The sequence below is a fragment of the Gavialis gangeticus genome, unplaced genomic scaffold, assembly GCF_001723915.1.
Source record: "Gavialis gangeticus isolate Ggan-Ray unplaced genomic scaffold, GavGan_comp1, whole genome shotgun sequence".
Taxonomy (NCBI): domain Eukaryota; kingdom Metazoa; phylum Chordata; order Crocodylia; family Gavialidae; genus Gavialis; species Gavialis gangeticus.
Genome location: NW_017729001.1, coordinates 23,106,922 through 23,128,909, shown reverse-complemented (window position 1 = coordinate 23,128,909; position 21,988 = coordinate 23,106,922). Strand labels below are relative to the sequence as shown.

Sequence of the window (21,988 nt, the reverse complement as noted above, 5' to 3'; positions counted from 1 at the left end):
TTTTTTTTTTTTTTTTAAAGAGCCGGGAGCCGGGGCAGGTGGGGCAGCCATGGGAGGGGCGGGGGCTGGGAGAGCAGGCAAGGGTCGGGGGGTGCTGAGGAGGCTGGGGGAGCAGGCATGGGATGGGGCCTGGCAGGGGTCCCTCATGGTCCCCTTCCCCCTCCTCCAGCCCCCACTCTCCCGTCTCCTATTTACTAGCATGAAGGTGGTGAGCAGGGACTGCCTGAATCTCCAAAGCTCTCCACACTCTTTTCCTAATTGATTTGGAGAGCTTTAAATCGACTCGGACCTTTTAATTGATCTTATTCGATTTGGATTCAGAGTTTTGGCCACCAAATAGGGCCAAATCTCCTCTGAATCGAATCAGCACCCAAAATTTTGCACAGCCCTACTTATTACTACCTGTATTAGATTGACATAAGTAACCTCTGGGAAAGAATTTATCGGCCTTTCTACTTGGGCTATGATCTCCCACAATAGGTTCAGGACTTGGACATCAGCCATTCAATAGAAAGCCATACCTGTGTGGGAAATGGTTTTGATTTTTTGCAGCAATTGTTGAGTTGAGCTTCCTATGAATTGGTAGGAAAGCATTGTTAGGCTTCACTGTCCCTTTTCTCAGATGAGGCAGAACCAGAGCCCACTCCTGACTTGAGATGTGCAGCATATTTGCATCACATCTCAAAGCCAATGAGAATGAGTCACGAGTTGAAAGTTTACTACATAGGTAAGCTTTTAGACCAGGGCTGACCTGGACCAGACGAGTTTGGCACCGCTGCTTTAGACCATAATTGCTGAAATTTGATAAATCTGGGCTGATGTTGATATTTTGCTAGGAAGTTAATGATAGCACACTTGCACTTCAGTGGGGGGCAGAGTGGGTCTTCTTTCATTTGTAAGGCACATTGGGAATGATGCTTAGACATTATTCAGTGATGGGCACCTTCACCGGAAAGAAGTGGACAGAAAGATTGATTAGACAAAAATCCACCAAATGCCTATGCTGTTTATTCTGTAGTAACAAAATCCCTTTCTTTCACAAACATGAATATGATAACAGAAATATGGGAACATTTGTTAGAGTTATATGCAGCAGGGTGGGAGAAGGGGGAAGGCCTTTTGTCATTAGGATGGGTAGGGATTTGCCAGTGGTTTCACCCTCCCTAATAACAGAGCTATCAAATGCACATCATAATTCTGTTGCATAGCATCAGGTTACCTGCTGGGTTTGGGCCTCGATTTGAGTCATCCAGTAGCAAAACTGGCAATGACGTGCACTATTTGGGCGGCCTGCTGCTAATTACACAATCATCCAGGCAGATGTCTTGCCTGCACGTGGCAAATCTCCCTTCGGTTCACTATCTTGCTTGTAAGCATTTTCTACGAGTGTACTCAGTTTGGGTTTTATTTTGAGCACTTCATGTCAGGACTCCTGAGACATGCATCACTAGGAAGCAGTTAGTCTAGCCACTTCCTTTTTAATTGATGTCTGCAGAGCCTCTCTACTGTAGAGCTGAAGCGAATCTGTGACTTGGGAGAGAGACTTGCTTTGCTGCTTTCGGTTCGGTCAGCATTCCCAGGCAGCCTTTATCAAAGAAACATAATCACCAAACTTTGTGTTGTTTTACAGTGCAGTAATAATAAAGCTTCTGCTGGATTTAGCTGGACTACTCACAACTGAAATTAAAGTTACTAACATGCAAGCCTGTGCCAGAATTCACTGATCAGGAAGGGAATGCTTAATATTTTTTGTTTCTGCAGCGATGAGAGTCTCAGACTAGGGAAAATAAAGTGGTGACTGTGGCTTTGCATAAAAGGGTGCATCTCTTCCCATCACGCTGGTGCTCTTCTGTCTGACAACTGGACAATGAGGCGCAGTGAACAAAGGCAGCAGTAACCTACCTATAGGAACCAAAGTATAATCAGCTCTTTATTTAAATAAGGAGTTTTTAATGTTCAAACATTGGCCTGGCTAATTATCTTTAGTTATGACTAATACTGGAAACTTACATAGTAATGGGTATTTTCACATGCTGTTTAGGCAAGGGGCAGACCTTTAATTGCTATGAATTGTCCCAGTTCCAGTGATCTCTCAAGACCTGTCTGCAAGTCCACTCCCTCCATGTGGACAATGATGTTTGACACTTTTAACCTGAACGGTTTCTCATTAATATTCTTTCTCTCTCACTTGCTTCTGCCAGGAGTAACATTTTCTTTTTTCTGGAAGACTCAGGACCAGCAGGCTAAATATCCCCCAGCCTCCGGGGGACAGGTCATTTCTAGTGGTTTTAAAATCTGCTCCAGTGAAGGTGAAGGCTCTGTGGAATTCTATGCCCGTGGGAATTCGATGAAGTGGAAGGCAAGCTTCAGTCCACCAGGTAAAATGTATTTATCATTCCCAAGGGCTTGATATGGCTGTACAATCATGACAACACAGCTTCCATACCTAAAAAGAAAAGATGCTTTATAAGAAAATAGAGCAGAAGAGGGAGAGTTTTGGGATGTCAGTGATGTTATATGATGCACAATTACAATTCAGGTAATGATCCTAGGGTCTGATCATGGATTTCCAGTCCTTAACTAAAACATTTATTGCTAACAGTATCCTCTTTGGTAGAAGTGACTGAATGAGGAGTGTAGGATTAAACCTTTGCTGTTGTCATTTAATACTTTTAAAAGCTGGACAAGTATCTAATTTTGCACAACATTTTAATCTTAATCTGATAATGGTTTTTTTGCCTAAGAATTCTGTACTTATGCAGAACAGTTTGACCATTTCATTGCTTGATATACAGAATTTTGTGTTTACATTTACTCCATTGCTCTGTACAGATGTAAGCCTCTTTAACTGAGCCAAAACTTACTAGACAGGAAGGCACTAAATGGGGTTGATGCTTGGACTTGTCAGTGACTCTTAGTGTTTTGCAGGTCGTTACTGGACTCACATTCTCTTCACATGGAAGTCAAAAGAAGGTCTGAAGGTGTACGTGAATGGAACTTTAAACACCACTGACCCAAATGGGAAAGTTTTCTATGATTATGGGGACCCTACAGCAAATCTGCTGACCGGGACAGAGGGCGATCAAACCAAACGCTATGTGAATGGAGCTTTTGATGAATTCATCATATGGGAAAGGGCGCTTACCCCCAATGAAATTGAGCAATACTTTACAGCTGCTATTGGTAAGTGGAAGCATTGTTATCATACCATGTATTCCATCTGTGTAAACACCAATGAAAAAACCTCAGCTATTAAATTGGATCTCTCGGGCACCCTCTACCCACACACGTAAAGGCACAATGGGATTTAATGCACAATCTGCATAATCACACCTCCTGCCGTACCACATGTACATGGCAGGAGGTGTGAGAGAGTGTGAGTTTATGCATTAAATCCCATAGTGCCTTATTGCCAGTGCTAGAGGAACCTAGAGCAGCCCCTGGCTGGCTGAAGCTGCACTGGGAACAGCCCCCTGGAAGATGCTCATGTTGTGTCACGCCACTCTGGGCGGGCAGGCAAGCAGCGTTAGGTAGGGAGCTCCTGTCCCAGCACTGGGGCTCTGGCTTCAGCTCCTGGCCGCCTTCCTGGGAGCTGGAGCCGGAGGGCCATGTACTGGGGCAGGAGCCTGGCTGAAGATGCTTGCCCAGAGTAGTGTGGCACTGCGGGGGTAAGATCAGGAGCAGGAGTTGCCACTGGAGGAGCGGGTACAGAGCAGCACCTGGCTGGGTCACAGGCACTGGCGGGAGCACACTGAGGGCTGCCCCAGTGCCAGTGGGTGGGCCTCAGCTTCACGCGAAGCACTGTGGGGGCCAGGTAGACTGCAGCACCCAGGTGACCTCTGCTGCAGGCACCCCTCCACCTCTCCCTCATTGATTTAATAGATTTTAGGGTCAGAAGGGCTCCTCAAGTCTGACCCCCTGCCCAGGAAAGAGTGCTGGGGTCAGGTGACCCCAGCCAGGTGTTTGTCCAATCTCTTCTTAAATTCCTCCAAGGAAGGGGACAGCACCACTTCCCTTGGACACGTATTCTATATTTTGGCAACCCTCACTGTAAAGAGTTTTTTTCCTGATGTCCAGTCTAAATTTACTCTCCTTTAGTTTGTGGCCATTGTTTCTAGTTACCCAAATGGCTGCCCTGGTAAACATCGTATCCCCTATTTTCTGCTGTCCCCCCAGATGAGTTTGTAGATGGCCACAAGATCACCTCTCAGCCTTTTCTTGCAGAGGCTGAAGAGATTCAGGTCCCTCAATTGGTCCTTGTAGGGTTTTTCCTGTAGGCCTTTAACCAGATGGGTGGCCCTCCTCTGAACCCTTTCCAGGTTATCTACATCCCTCTTGAAGTGCAGTGCCCAAAACTGGATGCAGTACTCCAGCTGCGGCCTGACCAACGCCTCATAGAGGGGAAGTATCACCTCCCTGGACCTACTTATTCAAGAAAGAGTGCGCTTAGCTTTACTTATTACCTCATTGTACTGGTGACTCATGTTCATTTTGGAGTTGACTATGACTCCAAGATCCCTTTCTGCAGTTGTGCTACTCAGTATGGTACCTCCCAGGCTATAGGTGTGTGGATGATTCTTCCTCTCCAGGTGCAACACATGGTACTTTTCTTTGTTAAATTGCATCCTAATCTGTTGCGCCCACTCCTCCAGCGTGTCCAAATCCACCTGGATTTGCTTCCTGCCCTCTACCTGGTTTACCTCCCCGCATAGTTTGGTGCCATCTGCAGACCTGGACAGTCTTACTTCCCCTTACTAAGAGCAGGCTCTTGGGACCTAGTGCACAGGCAGCCCCCTGCTACACTGCCCCCGCCCTCATCTGGCTGTGCACCTCCCATCTGGCCGCCAGGGGTACTGTCACGGGGTGCGGCCTAGGAGCAGCCGTGAGCCCGCTAGTGCCCCCTGCCGTGCCAAATTAGGAGCCCCAGCCCCCTCAGATTCTCCCCCGCCATGTCTTTGCTCTTATATAGTTTAAAATGGGAGGCTGCCTTTGGTCTCCTAATTTCTATGGGTGACCTGGTGCACCCCAGCCTTATGGGCTACGCGTGTCTCCTACCTCCCCTTTAGCATGCCCCAAGCCTCGCAGCTATTCCGGACGTTTTTGTGTCTCCGATCTATGCCCTCTCCGGGCCCCTACCCGTGCGCCCTACCATCTCTGGGCTCCTGTTCACGCGTTCTTCTCCTGGCCCCGATCCGCACGTCCGCCCCTCTCCAGGCTTCACTCGCGCGCCTGCCCCTCTCCAGGACTCTTAACCGTGCGCTCGCCCTTCCCCGGGGCGTCTATACAAAACTGGTGCCGCTCCAATCTTATACTAGCCCTCCCCGGGCTTCACTCTTACGAGCTGGCCCTCGCTGGGGGCCTGTGTCCACGCCTCTCACGCTCTTGCCCTCGCTGGGGGCCTGTGTCCGCACCTCTCACGCTCTTGCCCTCGCTGGGGGCCTGTGTCCGCGCCTCTCACGCCCGTGGCTCTCTCCAAGTCTGCATGCCAGCCCTGTCTCGGGCTTTCACCGGCGCCGGGGCTCAGGTGGCACGCAGCCGTGCCTGGCCCCCTGACCCCTCACCAGGGTCCTATGCCCTCACTTGGCCGAGTACCACCCTCACGGGCTGGGGTCTGAACCCCACACACCGCACCCCTCCAGTGCCAAGCCGCCATGCCTTCAGGCACTGCTCTGTGCCCCAAACAGGGCACCCAGGAACCCCCCAGACTACTGGAGAGCCCCGTGAGGCCTCCTCACACCCCTACAGCCTCACCCAGTCCTCCGGTAATATACCCAATGAGCTAAACAGAACCATAAGCCAACCAGCTGCAACAGAACAACAAGCCTACTGGCTATAACATAAAGTCCAGGCCCTCCTGCCTCTCTGGCCAAAGCCTCCCGGTCAGGCTTCTCTCCACGTTCACCATAATGCAGCCCTCTGGGTGCTCAGGCTGCACTGCTCAGCTTAGCTGTCCTGCAGAGCTCTTACCCCTCAGGCTGCCAGAAGGGAACTGCCCTGCTCTGTTCCTCAGCAGAGCTCCTGCTTCTCAGGCTGCAAGATGGTAACCCCCTAGCCAGGCTTCGGCCTTGCTGTTTATATAAGGCCCGGCCCTGCCCCTGGCGGTCAGCTGACCCACTCAGCTGCCTTGGCAACCCTCAGCTGCTGCCCCAGTGATTGGCAGCTCGGCCTATATTACCACCGCCAGTAGCAGGCACCCTAGTGCCCTGCTACAGGTACACTTCTAAAAAAGGTTGAAAACCCCTGCCTTAAGGCGTGATAAGACTTAATTAACACGTGCTTGCATAGTAGAAGACTTTTACTAAGACGTAAGCATCTGATTTAAAGTTATAAAACATCTGTCTCAGCGACCAAGACTTAAAACTCCGTTTGCTGTGTTTTGGCTGCACCAGAAGTTTGGGGTTTTTTTGTTTTTTGTTGCTTTTGTTATGTCCTTAAAAATTATTAATAGCTTAAGGGCATAAATCCATTCTATCTATCCTAAGAATGAAAGTACCTCGTTGTAAAACTCATTTTTTTAGATAAGTCTGACCACAATGATGCATGTATTAAGTAGTTCTTGCTTATAAAAATCCAATTCATTAAGGAATGAGTCCACCAAAGAAGCTCAAGCTTGTATGGAAAGCTTGCATCCCTTTTGCTCTGCAATATGAGTGTTAATGATTATATTAGTCCACGTTAATTCTGCTTACCAGACAGACTCTTCATTACATAGTTTAAGGTCTCTGCCATGATACTCAAAGCCCAATTAGTAGACATGTAAGCTAATCAAGCTACATCTCCTGTTGGACAAAGGAAAATAAACTAGAACAATCTTCCCCTCTCTTTGTCTCTCAAGTGTTTGGGAACAGCACCGATTCTTAAAGGATGGGGCCATATCAGAAGATCAGAATAAGAAAGTCCTGTATTTAGGCACTGATTTAGTTTCCACTGAAGTTAATAAGAAAGATCAATTGGTTTTAATAGGAGCTGACTCAAGGCTATAACAAAAATATACTATAATATTGTTAGCCTAGGTACAGTTTAGATTTTTCAATTAGTACAGGCAGCTTTAAAGTAGTAGCAAACTTAGTTAAGTCATTGACATCAAATTGAAAAACAAAAACCCTGTCATTCTCTCACACTATCTAATTTTTAAGTGTGCAAAAATGTTAAAATCCATCTTTTTAACAAATTATAATGGGACCTATTAAAAGGTTTTTTTTGAATGTCTTCACCTAACTTGGCTGGGAGAGCATTCATTTGATACCCAAAATAGCATGAATATTTCAGTGTTGTGTTTGAAAAATCTTTAAAAATATGCTTTAACTTTATAATCTACTTGTGTTGGAAAATTCACTATTGTACCTGGTTATTGTATCTATCACAACAAAACCAGTGTTACTATAACACCACCCAAGCCATAAATCTCGTTCCTTGGTCTAATGTTATGGAAGAATGTCATGTTACTGTGCTCGAGTGCTGTAGACTTTTTTTTACATTGACCCAGTCCATCGATATGTGTGACTTGTCTTGCTGTCAGACAAATATGACTCTTGTATAAATACAGGAAGAATAACAACTTTTTAACTCCTTCGGTGCTTATGACTGCAGGGTTATGCTCTGAAGTCCACTGCTACTCTGCCCACTTCCATGCATTCTGCTCAGTGATGGGTGCATGCTGTAAAGAATTTGCCAGGGTTGTTTCCATGAGTGTGCCACTCAAGGAGTTAATCTCACAATTTTGCTCCTAATTACACTTTTTGTGATGTTTGAAAACCTTGCAACATATTCACTCTTGCATCTAAGCGTGTATTGCCATATTATTGGTGACTCGGTCATAAACAGTAATGTCCACTGGCTAGGAATGCCAAAATTTTCAGGGGTCTCAAAGACTTAGGTGCCATTGAAGACTTGTACCTGGTTTTACCTTTATAATCCCACAATCCTGGACAGTGCCCACTCGCCCACCCTTTGTACTCCCAAAGTGTGACAAGGTTACATCTGGAAGTCCTGTTTCATAAATTTAGAAGTTAATTCTGTGTTACTGACTTCTATCATTTAATTTTGTTATTATTGCTTTACATTACCAGTCCTCAACTATAGGGAAAAAGTCTGAAGACAAAAACAAGTCTGCCAATTTTATCATTTTAAAAAAAAATCTCATGACTTCACGTCAATCTCATGAATTTTTTGAGCGTTGATTTACAACACTGCCCATCATAAGTATTAAAAAATTATATTATACTTTTTTTCCCACGGCACTTTTCCTCTGTTACGAAGTATTTTGATTGACTGACTGATTTGTGTGTATGCAATAAAACTTTTTTTTTTTTTAATTCCCATGAATATCAATGTCCATTAAAGTTGATTCCGGAAGCTGTGACATGGTCCCCAGAAATGATGGATACTCTTGATAATGGTAATCCATCTAACAAAACAAGGTCATTCTTGGTGTAAATCTATTGAACCCACTGGCATAATGGTATGGATAAATTTGAGCTAATATAGCATCACAGCTGAATTGGGGAAACTCCCTACTTTGGTTTTTAATGTCTTTCTTTTTAATAAGATGAAATAGCTGTGCTCATTTGCATCCAAAGGAAAAAAAATAGACAATACCTAACACTTGTAGTTGAGAATTGTACTGAAATACCACAATAATGGGCAGATATATTTCATAAATCTATAAATCATACCACGGGTAGAAGAAAAATATGTTTAATATAACTGCTGGAAATGGTCCAAACCTCTAATTTAAGTGTTTTGCCTAAGTAAATAATTCGCAACAGGCTCATGGTGACCATCAGTAGACATAGTACTGATATTTATTGGTCAAGCCAAAATGATAGATACTAGCTTCTATGTTACTTGAAGTCAATTTGGATCTATGAATCTAACTTGCCAGCAACTCTTGGAGATGTTTTCTGAAATGGCACTCAAGCTGCTGTCAAGCCTGCTTTAAGGAAAGATGTTTGAGTGCTTGCTTTGTGTGAGATTAACATGCCAGCTCACCTTTACTGTCTGTCTCCTGTCTCGATGTACTTATTCTTTTGGTCAGCATTTACATAAAATCTGGGCCCCTCTGAAATGGAAATCTTTCCATTGACTAAAGTGTCCGGGTCCAGATGAGCGTGGATGTTTGGTTCCCTGGGGACAACTAGCAGTGGCACGTCTTGTGTCACTGCTAGTTGTCCCTGGGGAATGCCCATGCCACATGTCCACTGGCACGCAGCGGAGTACCCACTGTGGGTTAGGGGAGGCTGGGGCCAGCATCTGTGCTGGCGCTAGCAGCCTTACCTGGGGTTCTGGGGCCGGGGAAGCTGCAGCTGCAGCTCTCCTGCAGCTTGAAGCCTGGCTAGCAGCTGGAGCATGGCTCCAGCGGGCCAGGCTCTGGTTCTGGGCGGCATGCACTGCAGCCACATGTGCTGCTCCACTTTTTTTTTTCCACATGGGTTTTTTTGACTCTGGGATCTCTCATGGTCAACCCCCCGACCAATGCTGCAAGGTAGCAGCACAGGAAATGCCAATGTGCAGTGTGTGGCACTGCAGGTGGGTCTGCAGTGCCCCCTGCTGCATGACTGTGCTCATCTGGATGTGGCCAATGAGGCCAGGTTTCATCTTTTGTCTTTCTCAAAGATATCTGGTTCTGATTGCTCATGTTCTTGTATGCTGATGCCCTTGATGGTCTGTTTCTACGATTATCCCATCAAATATTTTAGACTAAAAAATACAAATTATTTGTATTACATTGATGACTTCTGAGATTGGGGCCTTTTTGTGCTAGGTGAAATACATCATGTAGAAAAAGATAGGTCCTGTCCTAAAGAGATGAAATTCCAAATTGAAAAGATAAGAGTGGGAGAAAGAAGGTAATATTATCCTCATTTAACAGGAGAAGGACGCAGACACAATCTAGTTGTAGTTCACAGTTCCAAAATCCTGTTGGTTCTCTATAGGACTGAGACATGTCAGGAAATTTTACCCTACATGATTTGCCCGAGGTCATACTGGGAGTCTGGCAAGGCCTAGAATGGCATGTGGGTGTTCTGACACCAAGATCAATGCCTTAGCCACAGATTCAGGTTTCTGTTTCTAAAGACGTCGCCACAAATCTAAAATCCCATTGCAATCAGAGCTTGGGTTTTTGCTTATTTATCAAATTAAAGTATCCCCTTGCAGTGTTAAAATCAAGACAAAGCAGTATTTTGTGTTTGTATGAGGACTGCAGAATAATATCAGCTAAGACATTTAACGAGGCCATTGAAACAGCCCAGTGTAATTTCAATACCAGAACACAGAGGAATGCAAATATCAAACAAATAACATCATCTCAGAACAAATTTCCCAGGTTTTTGTTGTGAATGCTTCTCCCAGATGTGGTAAATTGTGTGGGTTTATTTTATTTTTAAAAGTATGTATACTGTTTCAAACTTATTTTTAAAATTGTTTTCCCTTAGGTGAACAGGCTTTGCTTTCTTCAACAACATCATGGTCCATCATGACCACTACAAGTACCATGGTAGGACTTGATTTTCTTTAACTTAAAAATGTTTGTGTATTGAAGAGACATTGCTGGCCCTATACTTTTAGGTTGTAAGGAAATTTATTATAATTCATTGGATTTCTTTAATATGCTTCATGGGTATGCTAGTGAGGTCTTCTAGTGAGGAGAGAAGGAGGGCTGTCTTCAGTTAAAAAAGAAAAGAGCTAATTGTTTGGGGGCATGGGGAAGGGGCTCTGGGGGAATGGAAATACCAGATTATATAACAATTCCTCCCTTCCAGTCATAAAAACTCAAAACTCTGTAAAAATTGGTGTTTCTGAAATACTTCAATATCTTGTAGTTAAAGATAAACAATTCATTAATTTTTTTTCAAACTTTTTTTTGTTTTGGAATTTGAATAATTTGGGCTAGTTTTACAACTAAAATGTCTTCATATGTTTAAGAGACTGTTGAAGAAATAGAGTTTTAAATAAATGCAAAGTGCTTTAAACAGTCTAAATATAAATAAATTCCATTTAAAAATCTACTTTCATTTTCTTGATAGCTACTATTTTGAAATCCTATTACCATATTTTCTCACATACAATATACCCTGGAATATATTATGCACCTTCTTTTTGAAAGGCAGAATGGAGGGAATTTTTTTTCCACCTTATGGCTGCATAAAACAGTCTAATCTTCAAGCAACTCACCTGCTTAAGGTAACAGAAGCAGGTAGCAGAATTATCTAAGAAAGGTTAATTTGATTAGTAGAACATCAAGGCTATTAGAAAGAAGAGAAGTGGGCCATTAAGTCAACTAATTGCCTTGGGTGCTTGAATAATAATACTTCTTCACTGTGGAATAGGAATCAAAGCAGGTTCCTTCTCTTCCAGGTAGGAAATCAGGTTGCCTTTTTAATAAATGCACCCCAGATTTGGGGGGCTGATTTTTTGAGGAAAAGTGTAGGTTGTAGGCGATTAAAATATGGCTGGTTGTTTTTTTCTTTTTGCTGTTGTTGTTTGTTTTTTTCCCCTTTTTCTGGAAACCAAGGTAGACACGACCTGAATTTCTAATCAAAAGATTAGGTAGACAAGTTGTTAACTTCACAGGTATTATTGGTTTCAGATCTTCACAAACTTTTTGTCCAGTGTGTACGTGTATAGGATGCATATAATCTTGATTGGCTTTTCAGGTTTTTCTTTTTCTTCCCCTATGGCTTGTTCTGCATAATCATAGCATTACAATTTACAATTTGTTTGCTCTTGGATCAGGAAATGAACTGTTCCTCTGCTTCTCCGGTGCTCCTGTCAGAGAAGCACATAGGTCAAATCTTGGAGTTGCATTGTTAGAATATACTATGGATTATTTGAAAGAATTGGCACCAATTTTGACTTTTTTGGTGTTAAACACAGAAGAAATGGTTGATTACTAGGATATGCCTTGATGAGATGACATTGCTGTCTTGTAGCTCTCCACAGATGCCTATCATCCTATCATAACTAATCTAACTGAGGAGAGAGGAAACTTTCAGTCCCCAAGTGCAATGCTGCACTACCTGGAAAACATATCAATCAGCTTGCCCAACAAATCTCTGGTGGAAAATACTGCCTTCAACCTGACAGAGGTAAATGTGTATGCAGGTCTTAGTATGAAGCCAAGTAACACTTTTCTTTCTTCAGAGGCTAGAATATAATATGCAGCTTTGAAATATTTTCAATGATTACAAGGTACCTTATTTAAAAAAAAAAGAACAAAACAACTATTATAAGTATGCTTTTGATAAGGAATCCAGTTTAATTAAAGTCTTTGTCAATTTATAAGGCATGGCCTGTAATACTATTTACCCCAAATGGAGCATCCAGGCAGTATAGCAATGGATTAAATATTATCATCTGGTTAGACAATTGAGAAAGAGACATACATAAAAGTGCTTTTTTGCTATGTTTAAAAGTAGTAATTAAGAGCATCTATACACGTGCTCCAGGGTGGAGGGGAGTTGCTTTTATTGGAGTGGATATGCGAGCTGCTCTTACTAAAGCATCCACAATGTCATGTGTATTCAGCATCCCTGTACTTCAAAATGGTGACGGGGCACTTTAACTGAAGCTCGTTTGATGCGCTTTAGTTAAAGCACCCCTGCCATGATTCTGAAATGCGGGGATGCTGAATCCATGTGACGCAGAGGCTGCTGGAGCTTGCTAATTAGCACACTTAAGCAGACTCAATTAATCAAGTCTGCTCCAATGCATACTAATTAGCACGTGTCAGAGCAGAGCTCCATTATGTGTATATGTGTCCTAAATTCCTGTGAAATTTAATGGAATAATTCAATTCCTGGAAGAGGCCCATATTTCTTTGCTTGATCTCACTTATTCAAAACAGGGTTCAATCTGGCAGTCCGCACTGCCATAGGCATAGGACAGACCTAGCTATCTTGGATGGCAGGAGGAATCTAGCCTCAGGATCATGGAACTTAAATGCAAGCCGCCTCTATGATGGGTGTTGCAGCCTGCATTGAGTTCTCTGTTGCCATAGCCAGACTATTACTGATGGCAGCACTAGTTAAGGCTTTCTCCGTCCTACGGCAGGAATGGGAATGGCTTCCAATTTGGTTCAGAGCGATTAATGGGTCTCCTGATTCGATTTGGATTTGGAGATTTGTCTGCCGAATCGGGCTGAATCTCCTCCAAATTGAATCAGCGACTGAAGCTTCGCACAGGCCTAGGTTGGATCTAATTTGAAAATTGTCATTCATCCTGTCAGATATCACGAGTTCTGTCTACACAGTTCTCATTGCCACTTTATTGCTCATTCATGCTGTCCCGTGCTGCATTGTGAAGCAGGAAAGTGATGCGCAGACAGAAAAAAGGAACGTGATAATCTTTAGCAAAGCTGTTTTGGGAAATAAACACAACAGAGTCCTGATCTTATATGCGGACTCTGTCATTCACCTGATTGATGGGTTAGGCTTTTTATTATTTGTAGCTAATTCCCAGAAACACAGCTGCTGAGCATACATACTATTTTCTGTAAAGGACATAATTTGCCGACGGTTGCCTCTGTCCTAGTTGTCATATGGCTCACAGCACAAAGGAATTGGAGTTAAATGCTATGCAACACACTTTCTGATTGCAGTTACATTTTCATAATACACTGCTTCTGACAAACTCTATTCGTATGTCGTGTGAATATAATTTATATTTAGCTCTGTTCAGTATGAGTTCAGGGTGCAGGTAGGGGCTGCCTGTTGTTGGGTCAGGGGCTCTGACGTTCTGTGAATCCTTCTAGTGCTCCTTTCTCCCTTGTGGTCATAGCACCACCGTTAGAGGTTATGTTATTGGCCATTTTGTGGCTTTGGAAAGAAATTCTTCCTTCCCTGCCTCCTCTCAACTGGTTTGGCAAGATGGGCTTGTGAGTCCAGGATGCAACCCAATTTAAACTGGGATTTCATGTTGAGTCTTTCGAATGGGTAGCATGGGTCTCTCAGTCTAGGGATGGGAGTGGAAGGTGATATGGCTTTTAGCCCCAGCATATACCCGCTATCTCAAGACTTGCAAAGGGGTTCTTAGAGGCTCAGTTCAGTGTTGCTGTTAGGATAGTCAGATGGGGATTAGGTGACCCGGTTAATTTCTAGCTGTACCACAGGGCAAGTTGCTGTCTATGCCTCAGTTCCCCCCCCCTCCATCCTCTCTGTTTAGACTCTGTCACTAGGTGTTTGCAAATTGTCTACAGAAGTGGCTACTTGGTCTCAGTCTAGGTGCCAACATACTTTAATAATCAGCCAAAATGGATGGTAGGAACCAGAGTTCGGATGCTTGCTGCTTAAAAACTTAGCTTGAACTCTTGGGTGAACACGGGTGTGTTGTTACATGGATTTACTTGAGTTCACTGGGTGATTTCAAGCTTCACTCAATTCCACTGTTTTCCATAGCGTCAGCCGGGGTGTAATGGATGTAATATAAGAGTACCATTGTAATGTTACTTTAACAAATAAACTATTACTTTAAAATGTTACCATAGAAAAGATAATGAGAGGACTGGCAGGCAGGGATGGCTGTGACTTGCATGAAAATGTGCCCATCATTTTAAAATGAATCTAAGGAAGTCTTAATAGAGATCTGCCTTGAATGTTTACCGGGAGATGTATAGCTGATGAATAAGTAATCAAATAATGTTTTCTTATGTATGTTTTAGGCTTTCCTGAAGGCTGTTGGAGATGTTCTTTTATTGCCCAACTGGAATGATATCTTCATGGTAAGACAAACGGCTTAGGGTTGCAAGCTAATTTTGGTGAATATTTTCATACAGATAATAATAAAACAGGCTGCATCTCTTATCCTTCAGTTTTGGGTTCCTTAGAGGAGCAACTTGTTTATTCCTTCATCGTGTCCTTTTTGCTTCCAAAGTAAAAACCTAGAGGGAGTAAATGATGTTTGTTTGGTAATGGGTTTCCACATGTTAAAATAAGGTAATTTTCTCTGTTACTGCTCCAAGATGTTCCATAACAACTGGTGAAACAGCATAAATATAAGGCTTATATGGGAATGAGTCTTGTCATTTCTCCCCTTTATATAGCAGTGGCGACACGTAGGGAGTGCATGGGGGTGCACGTGCACCCTCTGAGAGCACTGGTGCACCCCGACTGGCTGTCCTCACTGCTTAGGCGATGGGCAGGGCAGGGGGAGGTGGGAGCGCTGGTGCCCCCCGCTGCAAGTGTCAGCCAATTGCTGCTGCCGCTCCCAGAAGCGGCTGCAGCGATCAGCTGCTGGGGCCCCCCTGGGGCAGCCAGATTGGCCTCGGGGGGGATCCCCCCCCCCCAGTCAGCAGGATTGGCCGTGGGGCTTATATAGCATTATAGCAATATAATTTCTACGCAGAAATTAGCCTGCTCATCAATTTCTCCTCAAAGGTGGTCACATTAAAAATAAACAAGAATCCCACCCCCCAAATTATTTTTGCCAGAATCTAGATGTTTATTGGATATTCATTTAAGCATTCCCTTTTTTTTTTTTTTTCCTTTCAAAGTACCCTATTTACTTGCATACATTACACGCCTCCCCCCACCCCTGCCAAGCTACTGGACAGTGTTGGGGGCGGGGACGGGGGAGTGTATTTAAATGAAGAAATGCAGCTAGCAGAGGACTGAAACTGCAGGAGCCAAACTGCCTGGCCTCTTTCATGCAGGAAGGTTATATTCAGGAAGGCTATGGTCTTTCACTCTTTATTTGGAAAAATAAACCTATAAATCATGTATTAGCAAAATAGCTGCTTTAATGCGAGGCCTGATCCAACTTGGTGCTTAAAGTAATGGACTGTCATCTGAGGAGGATTGGAGAAGTCAGTAATTTGGCACCCAGTAGTGTAACTACTTCGGGGGTGGGGGGTGGTGACCAGGACAGCAGCTTGGGCCATTACCTTTATGGGGGCAGGATGGGGAAGAGGGGTGCACAAAAATAGCTGCTGCCACTGTGGTTGGCCATGCAATTGCCATTGGCTCTGCAGCTGTTAGCAGTGCCCTGTGTACTCTGGGTACCCCATAGCCTGCCTGGCTATGCCTCTGTTGGCATGACTCTGGAAATCCTTGGTATTTTGTAAGACGGGGCTCTCAGTAGCCTTGTCATGCAACATTTGTTTTCACCGGGGTATTGAGAGAGTCAAGTAAGATCTTGTGCACAATCATAACAGCACTTGAACCATTTTTTAGTCCAGGGCTCTGCTGTGAATCCATTTTTATAATCAAGTCTCTTTTTTTTTTCTTCCCCCAGTCTGTTTCTGTTGTGGGAGGCTTAATTGAAACGATTGACAATGTGATGGTGCATATGGCTTACAATCTGGAAGGAAGCTACCCAGCTGTAACCATTGAGGGCACATCAACTGTGGCAGGTAGGAGTTAACAACAGCTTTCACTCTCCCTCTAAACTGGAGTCTGGCTGGTCCTAATAAATACTTCTGTGCCTGCAGCTCTTCCCTTGTCAACATGGAGAAGGAAGTCGAAATAGGTTATTTTTCTCTCTGTTAATCTAACAAATTGTATCAATCACAGCCAGATGATTATATAGTTAGAGAAAGGTAAGCCGCTTTGCTCAACAATCCAGCTTCCTTTGAGGTTATTTTTGGTGGGGGGGTGGGAGGAAGAGGAGGAAGAGGTCAAAACCAAGTGCTTTGAAATGGTATTTATGGATTTAATCCAGTGATACATGAAGTGTTACAGTAATGCCTAAGCCTTTTAAACAAACCTTTAAAGTTATAAGTGTCTGGAAGGTACAGAATTTTAATCTTGGGACAAGAAAATGGGATAAATGGTCCAAATTCTTACTGGCCTTTATAACTATTGCAAGGTCCCCCCCACCCCCTGTCCTGCCTAGAAATCTCTTCTTATGCACATGTATAGCGACAAACACAAGGGTGCCCTCATCTCACACGTGCTTCTAGGTTTTGTAAATTAATAATAATCGAGTTCTGAAATTCCTTTCTATGGCTTTGCCTTTTACATGAAGAAGTAAAGTTGGAGCAAGGAAGAGTCACGTGAATTACCCCAAGCTGCTTCATCTCCCATGATGTCCTAGGCAGTGACATTCTAAAACTAAACAGTACGATTCTGAAATGTCTTCAAATGTCAGGGAAAAAAAAAAGAGAGGAATCAATCGATTTTGCTTACCTTGGTGCCTCGTTAAGCTCAGTTTGTGCACATTGTAAAGTCATCCATGGTATATTAACACCCCATATACATCTTTTTCCCCTCATAAAGAAGTCACATCTTAAAGGCAATTTTACTCTCAGGGGGTTTATTCTATTTTCTCCGAACAGCTGGGGTTTTACAGTCAAGACTTGCAATAGCTATTAAAAGAGCAAACTCCAGTTTTGCAGTCAACTAGGTTGTAAAGGTTATTGATTTTTATTGTATTTTTTGTTTGGATTATTATACAGATTACTCTTTGGTCAAAATGCCTCCTCAGACTCTGAATTTGTCTCATTACCGCTTCCCATCTCGGGGAAAGAGTTATATTTCCATCCCCAGTGAAGCATTTCACAACAAAGGTAAGGGAAAAAACTTCAAAGAAGGGGCTGAATTATGTGAACCAATCATGCCAAGTAGTGTCTAACATTTGTCTTGTACTGTGGGATTTTGACTTTTCTGCCTTTTCTGATAAATGATTTAATTGATTTATTGTGTTGACTTTAACTGTCTTAATTATCAGATAATGTAAGTAAGGTATTTTTCCATGCCACGGTTTATTCAACACTGTTTAAAGGTCCTCTCCCCTCTTTGTGAAAACTTGAATAATGCAGCTAGGCCAGAGATATTAAAACCATTTAATTTTGGCACCCTTTTTATATCAGGGCAATCCTAATTCCTAGTAATAAAGTTAATATTTCCAGCCATGAAACTGGTTATTTTTTAAGAAATTCTAAGTTACCAGATAATGTACTTAGTTTAGCATACTACAAAATTACTCTACAAAGCATCTTTTATACACTCTCTCAAAAGGGAAGACATTAATCTAATGTTAAATAATAAATAGCAGCATATGGAAAGGGAAAAGGATGACATGTACAGTATGAAATACTGAAAGGTTAAGTAGACAAAATTTAAATCCAGAACTAGTTTTGGATTTTAACTACCTTGAAGTTGGGGACTAGAAAAATCTGAGATTTTTTTTTTTTTAATCCTGGGTAAGGAAAAAAGCAAACAAACCATTGTATATTTAAAAATTAAGTTTCTAATTCCTAAATAGGGATTCAAGGGACAGATGTAGCAAGTCATTTAGATGCCTTGCTGCATCTAGGTGCCTCTGGAAATCTGGCTGTTTTGGTCTTTGGCATGTGCTTCTCACTGTAATTCATATCAATAAGGAATCAGATGATTTCTTCCTTAATCCTCACACTAGCAATGAGCAAGCTATGGAGTGGAAGGCTGCTTCTTTTGCAATTCATCATCCTCATAAGTCTCCTCTTCCTCACCCCTGATACCTGGTCTTTGCAGATAGTGACAGGTGGGGCATGCTCTAGATAGTGGGGCTGCACGGGTAGAAAAGAAGAATAATTTTGCCTGGAAAACCTTTATTATTGGTGACAAAGAGAAGATGGGGAAAGGGGCAGTTTGCCAGGCTGGTAGCTACTTCAAAAATCTGGCAGATTTACGCTGGGAGTCACAAAAAGGCAATGAATATTGAACCCCACAATGTACCTGCAAATATATAGGCCTTTGCTGTGCTCCTTCCGTCCTCATTCAGGAATGTCTGTGTCCAGCAATGCAAACAGAGCATTTGTTCTGTTCTTCCCTCACCTACTAGCATCTTAGCTAGCAAGGCTTATTTGGAGGCAGCAGTGAGCAAAATAGATTATCTCCCACTCTCTCCTTTTACTTCATGGACTAAAATTTCAAGATGCTCTGTTTACCTGCCCTTCTTCCTCTGTCAGGGCAGAATAGGACCACTGAAGCAAGATCAAGGCATGTCACAACAGGGCCTAATCCCAAGCTTTTTTTAATTTGTTGAGAATCATTTTCACCTAACTTAAAATGGATCTGGATCAGGACCTAAGTGTGGAGAGGTCCCAAATTCCATAAAAAGGGGATCTCTGCCACAGTCACGCCAAGCCTGCATACCTGCATGCTCTTAGGTGAATGGCCTCAGAGTCAAGGTAGTATGAAAGGTCTCAACGTGCTTCACGCTATCTGGGGCTGTTCCATAAACCTCTCTGCAAGGAAAGATCTCCATTCAGTACCGTGCAGTGTCTCAGACAGTGCCATAGTTATGGAAGCATTGTTTCCTTGCATTGACAGGAGGTTCAGACCTGAGATTTCACTGCAGGTGCTGCAAATCTTGAATGGGAAGCATCAGAAATAGCAGGTGAAAGGATTTTCTCCACTCGACTTCCAGCATCATTCACCATGTGGCATTTTCTTACAGGACATTTCACATCTGCTGTTTTGAAGTGAATCCAGCCTGTAGGATATTTAACTTGCATCAGCCAGGGACTTAGAAACCGTCTAAAACTCAATTAAGGGCACACTCAACTAGCAGGCCACATCACTAGGCTATTCAAATGAACTAGGTTTACAATGTATTATTCTATCTTGAATGGCTGACATTATAAATACTTGGAATCCAGCAGGCAAGACAATAAAGGACATCTGCATGGTTGACACTTGTAAAACAGACATCTGTCTCTTCACTCGTGTTGAAGCAGCCATAAATACTCCATATGCAGACAGCAAACCAACAATAGAAACAAAAACTCATCTATGTGAATGTTGCTGGTAGTCAAGTAGTCCTTCGGATTATTGTAGGCCATTCTTGATACTTAGACTTTGGTACGTCAAACAGCCACTTCTCACTACATGTGGTCCTGGGGTGGCTTTACAATAGATTAATTTTAACAGCCTGCTCACAGTGAAAGAATAGAGTCTGGAGGTCAAGCATCCTTCCCTAATGCTTCTGATACCTGTTCCCAACCCTATGTTGCAGACTGCAGTCTGCCTTCACATTTCTTTATGGAAGCAAGCGCATTTTCCATTTATGCACAGGTGTGAAGGTCTGCACAAGTCAAGGTTCTGAATTAACACTGAATTTTGAATCTAGGTGAAAAATGTCAAGCTCAGGGTTGTTGCACAGAAGTATAACTTCTCTTGATTTTTCACAGCATGGATTACCATTGTGGGCCTGCTTTACCACAACATTCATTATTACTTCCATAAAATCAACCCTATGGAAACCAAGTAAGTATCTTAGAATGACTCGTGCCGTCATGGTTTCATGATTGCTTTAGCAATGTACTAAGCACATGTGGGGGCAAGCTTTCTTTACAACTGGCTTAAGAGATGGTTTGAGCCTTTATCCTTTGTCTGGGGTGGCAGAGGAGCTCAGAGAGGCAGTTAACCATTTTAAACTGAAGTCAGGAAGAAAGCAGGGTAGAGGCTCACCTTATAGTCTATCTAGATCAGAGATGCATAGCCTTATGGGAACTGGGCCATTGACTTCAATGGAAGTGAGAGTAAACTTCATATTAGATGCTTTGTTTTAAGATGGATTTCTTCTGGTTCTTTTTCTCTGCATACATTGCTTATCCATCAGATCTGATATTAATTGAATATTTTCAATCTTTGAATAACATATATGAATATGTTTCTTTCTGCATTTAAATAAAATGGCAGGAAAAATGTAACATCTGTCTTTTAACCAGTGTTTTGAGTCCTGTTCCCATAAACCTGTAAACTATTTTATAATAATAAACTGGACAATGCATCAAAGACCTTTTTGTTTTATATGCTATGCCAATGAAATCATTAGTAGATAAGCTAAAGTAAACTAGCAGCAATATAGCTTTCAGAAAGCTAGTTCCCTGGGGAATGTTGCAAGGACACTCATGTAAATCATTACATTTTCCTGTTATGCCAGCCTAAATGTATTTATTTATTGAATCTCAGTTGTAACAACAGATTAGATCAGTAGTTCTCAGTCTTTCCCATACCATGACTCCACATGACAGAAGAAAAAAAGAAAGCTGTGGGACCCTAGACGATTTCTTTCAGGGGCCTCCTCCCATCAAGCTGTACCAGGTGACTTGCTAAACCAGTATGTGGTTCCCAGAGATGCACAGCTTGGGGAGCAAATGCTGGTTGTGCTGAGACGATGACTCAGTGGGCACAAAAGAACTGCATGATGTGTTTAATTTGTTTAAAAAAATACCAAGCACCCCCTAAAGAAGGCAGCTAGCTGTAGTGTGTGAAGGAACCATATCTATGGCATACAGTATTTATTACTGATAAGGAGAAGCACAGGCAATCATTTATGAAGATTTAAGTTTTCAAGCTGCGTGGTTTGCTATTATTTATTAAGGGAATTAGGCCAGAATTTTAACCTCCCAGAGAGAGAGAATTCATGTGGGTTTGACTTTTGGCTCAAAGTTATTAGCAAGGAAAAAGACAGTGTCTAAGTATGTCTAACCTATCACTGCTCTCATGCAACTTCAAAGCTGTCTCTATAGTCTTTGCCCCCAATTCTGCACAGGGATCTACCTGCACAACAGGGCTCTGTTCTGCCATTTTTACAGTATCTCTTTATTCTTGCATGTCAACTGCAGCAGAGGGAACATGGCAATCCCAAGGCCCCAGCCATATTCCTACTGAAGTATATGGAATTATTACCACTGGTGTTTGTGAAAGAACGATCATAACATGTATTTTTAAGAGAAACTCTTTTTAGAAGCAGCTGGAAGATACCTTATGTTAACCTGGCCTACCTGAATTATTTGCAACTTATCTAATATTACAGAATCATATCTGTAGAGATCTAGATGTCCTGGTCCAGAAGCCTGTTTTGAAATCTAATAATATGAGGAATGCTGGCTTGGCCGTTTTCCTTTGTTGAATCGAGCTCCAAATATCTGAGGAATGTTTGAAAAATAAGAGCACTGTTATTTCCCTGGTGGTTAAATTGCCATTATGCCTTTCTTTCATGTCTCATCACAATACTAATGTTTCCTCAGAGCAGTGATTTTAAAATGTCCTTCCCCCCCCCC

At 42.7% G+C, this 21,988-nt stretch overlaps 1 protein-coding gene across 2 annotated transcripts in view; it reads left to right on the top strand.

Annotated features, from left to right (window-relative positions):
- Nucleotides 1-21,988, top strand: part of ADGRD1 (adhesion G protein-coupled receptor D1) — a 299,472-nt gene that overhangs the window by 34,782 nt on the left and 242,702 nt on the right. For both annotated transcript variants that reach the window (XM_019507071.1, XM_019507072.1), the window contains 8 exons: nucleotides 2,202-2,378; nucleotides 2,929-3,183; nucleotides 10,437-10,498; nucleotides 11,934-12,089; nucleotides 14,660-14,719; nucleotides 16,231-16,348; nucleotides 17,393-17,503; nucleotides 20,111-20,186. In XM_019507071.1, the coding sequence (XP_019362616.1) occupies nucleotides 2,202-2,378; nucleotides 2,929-3,183; nucleotides 10,437-10,498; nucleotides 11,934-12,089; nucleotides 14,660-14,719; nucleotides 16,231-16,348; nucleotides 17,393-17,503; nucleotides 20,111-20,186 (1,015 nt within the window). The remainder of the gene's footprint in view (nucleotides 1-2,201; nucleotides 2,379-2,928; nucleotides 3,184-10,436; nucleotides 10,499-11,933; nucleotides 12,090-14,659; nucleotides 14,720-16,230; nucleotides 16,349-17,392; nucleotides 17,504-20,110; nucleotides 20,187-21,988) is intronic.